Source organism: Glycine soja, chromosome 8, assembly GCF_004193775.1.
Source record: "Glycine soja cultivar W05 chromosome 8, ASM419377v2, whole genome shotgun sequence".
NCBI lineage: Eukaryota > Viridiplantae > Streptophyta > Magnoliopsida > Fabales > Fabaceae > Glycine > Glycine soja.
This window is the reverse complement of record NC_041009.1, coordinates 8,827,137-8,837,560: the sequence shown is the minus strand read 5'-3', so window position 1 is coordinate 8,837,560 and position 10,424 is coordinate 8,827,137. Positions and strand designations below refer to the sequence as shown.

The 10,424-nt window shown below is 33.6% G+C and overlaps 2 protein-coding genes across 2 annotated transcripts; one reads left to right on the top strand and one right to left on the bottom strand.

Annotated features, from left to right (window-relative positions):
- The first annotated feature begins 5,093 nt into the window (after positions 1-5,093).
- LOC114421704 (tubulin alpha-3 chain-like) lies at positions 5,094-7,357 on the top strand. The gene is made up of 3 exons (XM_028387761.1): positions 5,094-5,484; positions 5,574-6,282; positions 6,799-7,357. Exons 1-3 carry the CDS (start codon positions 5,157-5,159, stop codon positions 7,112-7,114), a joined length of 1,353 nt encoding a protein of 450 aa, XP_028243562.1. The 5' UTR covers positions 5,094-5,156; the 3' UTR covers positions 7,115-7,357.
- A 1,785-nt stretch (positions 7,358-9,142) lies between these two features.
- LOC114423866 (ethylene-responsive transcription factor ERN3-like) lies at positions 9,143-9,938 on the bottom strand. The gene has a single exon (XM_028390769.1). The coding sequence runs from the start codon at positions 9,936-9,938 to the stop codon at positions 9,171-9,173; it is 768 nt and encodes a 255-aa protein (XP_028246570.1). The 3' UTR covers positions 9,143-9,170.
- Positions 9,939-10,424: the final 486 nt, after the last annotated feature.

Here is a 10,424-nt window from a genome sequence, read left to right as displayed (position 1 = left end):
GGGATTTTAGAATATATATATATATATATATATATATATATATATATATATATATATATATATATTAGAAGTTTTAGAATATTATTTTAATCATATAGATTCACAAATCCATCATTAATCGCTTTAACTTGTTCTTATTTATATGTTGATCATGGGTTCGAATCCGGAAACAGCGACTGCGTACAACATCCCTCCCCCATACCTTCGCATAGCGAATAACCTCTGAGCAATGAGGTACGAAAATTTTCATTTTAATAAAAAATATTTAATGAGTGTCTAAATTAAATTGACTATTGCCGAAGAAGTATAGCTCGATCAGCACTTATATTTCCATAAGTAAAGTTTGTTTATGATGCAGCATTAAGACTATATAGCTATATTTTTGGGAACATTAAGTCTTTTATAAATAAATCACAAAGTGTACATTTATCGTCACTCAATCCTCTCTCTTTTTTTTTTAAGGGATCGTCACTCAATCCATTGGTACGTGTCGATTGTATTTTTTATATAAAAAATTGAGTAATTTTTATGATAAATTATTTTTACATTTTCTAATTTTCTATAAGTAAACAATAATCAATACTCATAAGGCATTGACTATTAAAATGAGAAAAACATATTTGTTACAAAATATGCATTGTACCAAAAACACAAAAAAATGTTTAAAATCATTCTAATTTATTTACATTTTTGCATTAATTTTTAAATAAATTACACTAATCACGGCTAAGATTTATTGAAATTACACAATTTTTCATTTTTTTTTACATTTACATTAACACCCCCTTACAGGATAATACGGTAGTGTATATTTTTTAAAAGTTAACGAGGATTGTTGTAAAAAAAATTAACAAGGATTAGTGTAGAAATAGATAAAAGCATCAAAATTTTGTGCAATTTCTCAAAACATTAAGAATAGTTAGTGTAAATTACTATTAGTTTTAAAATATTAATTATATTTAGTTTTTTATTTATTTTTTTTAAAAGTATTAAAATAATTAATAATGATCTTATAAAAGAGCATAGTAGTATCATTTATTACAAAATAATTTAATATTATTTTTACTGTATTATGTAATATTACTTTTTGAAATAATTGAACACATTTAATAAAATATAATAAGTGCCCATTTGTTACGGGTTAAATTTAAGTGATTAATTTTTCAAAAGATTTTAAAAAAGAAACTAAAAAGAGTTTGCATACTAGTATCATAAAAATAACTTTTAAAGTAAAACAACTGATTTTTATTAGAAATTACTATTAAAAATAACTTTTTTTTTTTTTATGAATCTAAGGTATCCTCAAGTCAAAAGTAAATAGCTAATTTTTCAACATACTATAATTTATTTAAGAAGTTGATATATCTTAATAATTTTTTCTTCATATATATGAACTTACGATATAAGTCAAGGAATAAAGTTATCATGTTAAACAGTGTTTGTAAATTTTAATTTTCAACAGATTTTTATTTAAGTGATTATTTTGAAGAATTAAAACAAATAGTATTAAAAACTTTTAAAGGCAACTATTTTTATTTAAACAAAAACTGTCACATAAATGGCCTAATATGCTCTTTAACATTACTTTTAATAAGAGGCGTTCGGTTTTATATAAGTATAAAGGTTGGTGTTGGAATTGAAGAAATAGAGATATTTTAGTTTTAGATGCAAGAAGGAGGAAACTGAAAACGAAGCAAGTAGCCAAGTACTACTGTGCTGTGGTGTTATTTTGTTTCCTTGTCTGCTAATAATTGTAAGCAGCAGTAATGCCTAGTGGGTGCCAGCACATGGCCGCCCTGCTCCACCAATCCAACTTCCCTTTCTTAAATCATATAGACATAAGGACAAATTCGTAATCTTTTATTTGTTAAAAAACTTTTTTTTTTAATTCAAGTACTTTTATAGTTGAAAGCTATCAGACTAATTCTTCTTTTTGCGTCTTTGATTTCAAATCCAAAATTTACATTTAAGAGTAAAATCACATTAAAAGATTATCTTATGTAATTCCATGTTACAATAAAAAATATATATAAATAATACTAGTTTGACCAACATTACTGATGTATTTCCATGTTTTCCAAATTCGTATCTTACTGCCAAAAAAAAGTTACACAGGATCTTATGTTGTCGTTTTTTCTCTCTATCATCTAGGATGTTATCTCGGTAATTCCTTGAAGATGATGTCTCACCCAAAATCTCCCCTTCATTTTCAATTCAAATTGCTTCTACTTGTTTTGTTCATCTTTGACATGCGTTAATTCTGCCATATCGACAACTTTTGACTTTTGTGTCTCTTGCATTGCAATTAGCTTAACACTAATTGAAAATGGTGGTTCATTTGCCTTTGTTGTTGTTTTTTTTACGCTATTAGACTAACCACGATAGGTGAATATATTCACAACTTGATGGGATGTCGAAGATTAGAAAAGGGCGAGTATGTTCTAGAAGAGAAAAACTTTGTTCTCTTACTAGCTTCACAAATGATGCATTTGATTGTTTAAGACCATTTTTTCAAGAATCATCAAGCATACTCCAACTTGAGTCGTTGACCTACACATTGAGAATAAAATCTTATATGCATATCCCATGATGTCATCTTTGCAGCTACCATTTTTCTCTCTTTCGCAAGATTGTTGGTATCACTTTGCAATTTTTTAAACTATGTTATTCGACTTTCATCATTGATATTTTAGTTGTGTCTCTTCCATCACTTGCAGATAGACTTAATTATGCTTACTATAATTCTCTTTAATTCTTAGCCAAAAAAGAGTATGCCTTTAATTATCTATACCCCTACTACTGCAACATTGAAAACATGTAGCCAAGATTGGACGAGAATTTTATCATCCCTCTAGACGAACCTTGCTCTGTGTTTTTCAGTTGAATGTTCATCAAGCTTAATATTATCCAACTTGAATTAGTAGAAAAATGATGGAGCTTGATATTCTCACATGATATTTCATGTTCCTTTTTACTAGAATGCTAACCATTAGTGCCACTGAAGTCCCATGATCCATGTTGAGCTTAGTTTGTGGTGATTGAAACATAAGAAATTGGTATGAAAAATGAGAATTTCGAAACTGGAAATTGTCCATACTTAGCTATTTTTGTGAATTTGGTAAATGTGGGGATTTTATAAAATTAGATTATTAAGATAATATTAACAATTTTATATATATAAAAATTTAAAAGGAAATCATATTATATTAGTTTGGATTTATTGGGTGAAAATAAATAAAAAGGTAGTTAAGGATTTTGTAAGAGAACGTGAGTAAATAAAATTGGCTAAAATGAAACTTTAAGATTCTATATGAGAGAAAATAATGGAAAAATTTGTAAGACTGGAAAAGTAAAAATGAGAAAATTCAAAAGATTTGGTTGTATAATTTTCTGTTGAAATTGGTCATATTTATATAGATATTGATCTAAAAAAACATGTTAAAAAAATTCAACAATCACAACGACTATTTTTTTATTTCATTAAATTTTATTATATTTTCAGTTTGTTTTTTTCCTGATGTAACGGGTATTTTAAGTTTATTGGACCAAAGACTAATGACTAATTATGCTCGTAGTAATTATTATTAGTCCAATTTTTTTTATCCCATCAAACAAGAGAATCCCATCAAACAAGAGACTCATCACTAGATAAATCATTCTTACTTTACAAAGTGTCTATCTGTTATGTTAATTTGTCAAATTAGATTTTTAATTTTATAGTATTGAAAATTGACAAAAATAAAAGCATAATATTTTTATGGTAAAAATTTATTAAAATTGAAATATATACCAATAATATAAAAGATTTTACAACTAAGCAAGAAAAATGTAAAATATTTTACACTCATTTGATTATTTAATTAAAAATTATAGGTTAAAATATATTTTTTTATCCTTATAAAATTATTTATTTATTTTTTATTCTCAAAATTATAATATACTACTTTTTTTTAATTAAGTTTGGAGCCATTCGAAGTTATGTGACATTTTTTTTATATTTATATATTAAAATACAATTTTATAATCCCACAAATTGCAGAAAAAATTAAAAAAAATATACAAAAACCAAAATACAACAAACACCACAGCAAACCCAGATAAAGAAACTTGCAAAACCCTCCTACTAAATTTCTGAAACAACTAGTTTACAACAATTTTTTCGGCACGTTTTAGGCAATGGTTGTAATTTGGTGCGCAAACTACAACCTCCACAAGAGAAAAACAAACTAAAACAGATTCCTGATGAGAAACTTGATCACAATTATGATGAATTTCGAAACACGGAAGCAGCGCGAGAAAAAACAAAGGGCATGAGCTCTAAGCTTGTTAAAATAACTGACAGGCTTTAATCTGATGGTTCTGTGCACGTAACTCATTATTCTAAACATATGTAGCTTAAATTGTATCTAAAAAATGTGACACACTTTATATATATAATTTATATTATAGATATTTCAAAAAGCTAAAAAAAATAAAAATATGAATCGAAGCCTCTTCGGTCTTCCCTAACACCATCAAACACAATAATAATAAACCCAGATCAAACATCATCGTCACTATCGCCGCTTGAAACCTCCTTCCTCCGCCGCGTCTTCCTCTTCCACATCGTCGAGCTCTGCACCTCGCTGCTCTCCCTTGTCCCTCCCTAACCGGAGTGAGCCACTGAGTCATGCAACTCGGACGAGTCGTCATTGTCCTCCTTTCCTTTTCCTTCAATTGGGTAAAATTAAAAGAGGAGAAAAAGAGAAAGAGTCTGCACGTGTTCATTTTTTGATTGGATAGGTATTAGACATGGTGATTTTACAAAGAAGAGAAACAGAAGAAAAGAATTCAAATTTTTGTATATTTACATGAAGAAAAATATATGTTAATTAAAATTATATAAATAGTAGTTTTTACTTGAACACTGTAAAAATATAATAAAAGTAAAAGTATTTAAAAAAGGGATAAAAAGAAGAGGAAAAAAAAGTAATTGTTGATATGTATTAGTGAGATGCGGAATGGATGGGAGTAGTGGGGTCGGATAGGCTGGCGGCAAAGGGGCCGGATTCTAAACATTTATCAAATTCCCCTTTGAAGGCTGGCTCACACTTAAGACTTAAGAGTGAAGAGTGAAGAGTGAGAGAGAGAGAGAGAGAGGCACTTGGAATCCAAAAATGAGAGAAATCATCAGCATTCACATAGGTCAGGCCGGGATCCAGGTTGGCAACTCCTGCTGGGAACTCTACTGCCTGGAACATGGCATCCAGCCCGATGGCATGATGCCAAGTGACTCCTCCTTCGGTGTAGCCCACGACGCCTTCAACACCTTCTTCAGCGAAACCGGATCCGGCAAGCACGTCCCTCGCGCCGTCTTCGTCGATCTCGAGCCCACCGTCATCGACGAAGTCCGTTGTGGCACTTACCGTCAACTCTTCCACCCCGAACAACTCATCTCCGGCAAGGAAGATGCCGCCAACAACTTTGCCAGAGGCCACTACACCGGTTCCTCCCTCTCACTTTCTCACTCCATTTCTATTTCTCTTACCTATTCTTTCAATTTCTGACCTAATTTTTTATTCCCCCCATTTCAGTTGGCAAAGAGATCGTAGATCTGTGCTTGGATCGCGTCCGAAAACTCGCAGACAACTGCACTGGTCTCCAGGGCTTCCTCGTCTTCAACGCTGTCGGCGGTGGCACCGGTTCCGGTCTCGGATCTCTCTTGTTAGAGCGTCTCTCCGTCGATTACGGCAAAAAGTCCAAATTAGGGTTCACCATTTACCCTTCCCCTCAGGTTTCAACCGCAGTCGTGGAGCCCTACAACAGCGTCCTCTCCACCCACTCCCTTCTGGAACACACCGACGTGGCTGTTCTCTTGGACAACGAAGCCATCTACGACATCTGTAGGAGATCTCTCGACATCGAGAGGCCCACCTACACCAACCTCAACAGGCTCATTTCCCAGATCATTTCGTCGCTAACCACTTCCTTGAGGTTTGATGGCGCTATCAATGTGGATATCACTGAGTTTCAGACCAACCTTGTGCCATACCCCAGGATCCACTTCATGCTTTCTTCTTATGCTCCGGTTATCTCTGCCGCCAAGGCCTACCACGAGCAGTTGTCGGTGCCAGAGATCACGAATGCCGTGTTTGAGCCCGCGAGCATGATGGCCAAGTGTGATCCCAGGCATGGCAAGTACATGGCTTGCTGCTTGATGTACCGTGGTGATGTTGTTCCTAAGGACGTGAATGCTGCTGTTGCCACCATCAAGACTAAGAGGACTGTTCAGTTTGTTGATTGGTATAATTTTCTCTCATTCTAAATATGTCTTGTTCACTCACATTTACTAATATTCACTAGATTTGTGTTTTAAATCGTGTTTTAAATCACATTTGAGACGTGGAAGCTATAAAGCCTATAACAATTTGCTTATCAGTGAACATGAAAAATCACATCTGGGGTGTGGAATTAACCACATTATAAGTGCATTGTTTGGTTTCACATTAAGAGATCTGAAATTATGTTGAAATACTTCCAATTAACATGATTTTAGGGAAATGTTCACTTGTTTGGTCTCACATTGATTAATTGATTCTGGGTGCATAATTGATTTTAACTTTTATGTTGAATCAACTTTGCGTAGTGTTTGCATTTGATTAGAAATTTTTACACTGAGATTTACTATTAACTTGCATTTTAGATTAAAAACACTGAATCATAAACCGTTTCACTTAAATCAAATCTAATTAGAATCAATTTTGCAAATGTTGATCTAATATTGTGTATGAAGTTGGTGATTGTTGTTGTTTGTGATAGGTGTCCAACTGGATTCAAGTGTGGTATCAACTACCAGCCTCCTTCTGTTGTTCCTGGTGGTGACCTTGCCAAGGTGCAGCGGGCTGTATGCATGATCAGCAACAACACTGCAGTTGCTGAGGTGTTCTCTCGCATTGACCACAAATTTGATCTGATGTATGCCAAGAGGGCCTTTGTTCACTGGTATGTTGGTGAGGGTATGGAAGAAGGAGAGTTCTCTGAGGCTCGTGAGGATCTTGCTGCTCTTGAGAAGGACTATGAGGAGGTTGGGGCTGAAGGAGCGGAAGATGATGAGGAAGGAGAGGACTATTCATAAATGAAGGTTTTATTATCAATGTAATTGTTTCGAGTAAAAAGGGTATATGCTTCGTTACATTACCCTGAACCAGTATTGTTCGTTCCTTTTTGTTTTTACTCCTGTGTGATATAATTCTCCATTATTCAAACTGTGAAGTGATATCATCATTATGCTTCTATTTTGGTGGTTTAGGACCTGTTGTTTGCGACCTCTGTCATGTTTTCAGAATTGTCCATGTCAAAAGTTGATTTCTTATGTTTATATGCTCGCAATTTTTACCAGATTTTCGTTTTGAATATCTCTTTTTGAACCGTGCAAAACGTACCCCTCGTATGTTTTTTGCAAGTCGTTTCATTCTGGGAATGGATGTGATTTATTTGCGATTTTTGTGTTTAAGTTTATTATTATCAGTGTGTTTGAACCAGAACAACACTCACAATGAACTTGAAACGCCTGAATTGGGAAGTACGAAGCTGCGTTTAGTTTGGCCTAGTGAACAGGAAAATTAACTTGACTTGGAAAGAAAAGAATTGGTAATAAGCTGTCTGAGCTTAGTGAAAGTGGATAAGTAGTAAAACACTGTTCGGTGTTGGGAACTAAAGAGCTTAGCGTATGATTTTTTACTTTTAACTGTCTCTTTTCTATTTTTTTCCTCTAAACATTTTTCCATTTCTATTATATTTTTCACGTATTTTAATTTATTCATTTATTCCATCCGACAGTAATTCTCTCAATGCTACCAAAACGTGCATTAGTGTTGTTTGTTTGGCATTTTTCGTTTGAAACATCCCTCAAATGTTTTTTTTTTTTTTATCAGAACCGTAAAATCGCAAAACCATGTTGACTTTAGTAGTCGCAACTTTGATTGAACATTTGCACCAAGTTTTATTACAAATTTGGTTGAGATAAATATGAATTACTATTCACTCAATTAAAACAAATCAAGATCATCCAAAATCAAATTTGTTAAAGTTCAGTTGGCATCATTAGTGATACAACCACAAAGCCCGATTCCACGGCATAAAAATTCGAGAGAGAATTACTGCAGATCTATTCTTTAATTAGTCAACCATTTGGAACGGTTATTTGATCTTTCAACATAATTATTGTGGCATGATCAGTTATTCCAAAAAATTTAAGCGGTGGGACCATGCTCAATCATGCTTAGCAGTTAGCAAGTCGTGGATCCTATCCTCGAGGGCACCAAACACTCATTTTCAAACTTCTTACGATCTATTCCAGACACCTCATCAACAACGTGGGCGTAGTCTGTGTGTTGATCACAACATAAGTTGTTGGATTTGACTTAGTAGATAATGGGAGGTTAACTCCATAAGCCCTAGTCATAGAGCAGTCAAATTTAAAGGTTATTTTTTAATACTTGTATTATACATAACCCACTAGGACCAGTCTATTAGGACATGGTTGAAGTAGCTTGTACAAAGTCTTAAACAAAAATACTTGTCTTATAGTACATTATTTGATCACAAAATAATATGGGCCTTGCACAAGTGAACCCAGGAGATGCACCTATACGTGTGTACAGAAATTATTTTAAAGGTGAAATTTAGCACAAAAAAGTAAAATGCATCTTAATATCCGTTTTCATCTAATAATCCAACCATAAGGAGATGGGGTGTGACTAAGTACATTTGTAGAAGAATGAAGATTGATAGTGCGTACACATTTGACTTCACACATTAGTCTTCCTTATTTATACTGAGATGGGGTGTGACTGTTAGTGATCACGAGCTTGCAAAATATCCAATGGGTTAACTTTGAGGTGTTGAAAAGAATTGTTACATTCTGGGCAGAGTTGGTACCAAAAATGTTCTTACTGATTCCTATAGGCACTTAGTGAAGCAGAGGTGAGTTTAGACTCTAGAAATTCAATGGTCTTGATTCTAGATCTATCCTCTCAGGGAAAATGACATGCAAACAAGATAATATTATACAAACTAAAGAATATATACTAGGTAATGTATACAATCAAGTATATGCAACTACAAAGTACAAAACATGAATTTTCAGAACCCCCCATTACCATGTGTGTTAAGAAGAGATAGGACAAATATCAGGTGAAGCAGAAAAAGTGTGAGAGAGGATAATTGAAATCATATTCATACTTATATTCAAATGTATCCTCCACATGGCACTCATTGGTGGCATATACCGAATCTGAAAATTGCCTTTCAACATTCAAACCATCTTTTGGCATTGGTAATTCGTTAATCCTTTGTTGGGCTAGTGCCCTAGAGCAATCAAATTGCGATGTATTTGGTGTGATACCCATTGAACAGTTGATCAAATTCGTGTCTAGTCCATACGTGTTATCAGAGACTTGGTGATTCTGAACCAAAAACATAGAATTACCTTCACTACTACAAGTAGAGTAGTTTTCCATGACCATGATCTTATTGATGGCACTAACATTTGGACTAGCTGAAGTAGCAGCAGCACCTTCGAAAGTGGAACTTATCGTAGAGGATGATTGGCGTTGAATTTGAATTTGACTTTGATTTGACATGGCTTTACGATCAAGGAGGTTTCTGAGTTTGAGAGATATAGGAGAATTTGTAGCAATGCCATATTTATGAGTAGAGAAATTGGTGCGAGTGTTTGAACCTCTAAGGAGGCACGCAGCTTCATCATAAGCTCGAGCTGCTTCCTCAGCAGTTTGGTAAGTTCCAAGCCACAGCCTAATCTTCTTTGATGTGTCTTTGATCTCTGCTGCCCATTTCCCTGATGCCCTTTGTCTCACTCCTACAAACTTAGGCATGCTCTTGATCTTGAGTTTCTCACAGAATCTACCTTCCTTGGCATTTTGGTTTTGATACTCCATACTTATTAATACGAGTGTAATCAAGTTAGATATAACATAAACCATATATATAGGTACATATGAGAGTCTTAGAAAATATCATAGGTTAAATTTAATTTATTTGGCTTAGAGTAGTGGAGAGCTCGTATTTTGTTTATTGTATCCTTTTTTATAAAATCTTACAAATCTTAGATAATGCTTAAACTGATGTGGGGGTTTGTATTTGGCTTGTAGCTGTAGTGGTTGTCCTCACCCCATGCCTTAGTTCTTTGGATTGGTCAACCAAATTGAAACAAAGTTTAATTCGTGATGACCACTTACATAAAATGTTGTTTTAAGGCATAAATTTTAATGTGCTTTTGGAGTTGATCCTATAGATTTTAACACTAATGAACTGTAACGAGCATTTGAAGTGGAACCTCTATGAAGCCATGTTTCAGTCTTGAAAAATAATTGATCATCACATAAATGGGACATATATTCGTTGTCTCATTACTGGTTGACTTA

What these genes read in the sequence shown, in the direction of transcription:
- LOC114421704 (XM_028387761.1), top strand. Translation starts at nt 5,157, where the DNA reads ATGAGAGAAATCATCAGCATTCACATAGGTCAGGCCGGGATCCAGGTT. An exon ending in TGCCAGAGGCCACTACACCG is followed by an intron (nt 5,485 to 5,573) that starts GTTCCTCCCTCT and finishes CCCCCATTTCAG; the next exon opens with TTGGCAAAGAGATCGTAGAT. An exon ending in ACTGTTCAGTTTGTTGATTG is followed by an intron (nt 6,283 to 6,798) that starts GTATAATTTTCT and finishes TGTTTGTGATAG; the next exon opens with GTGTCCAACTGGATTCAAGT.
- LOC114423866 (XM_028390769.1), bottom strand. Translation starts at nt 9,938, where the DNA reads ATGGAGTATCAAAACCAAAATGCCAAGGAAGGTAGATTCTGTGAGAAA.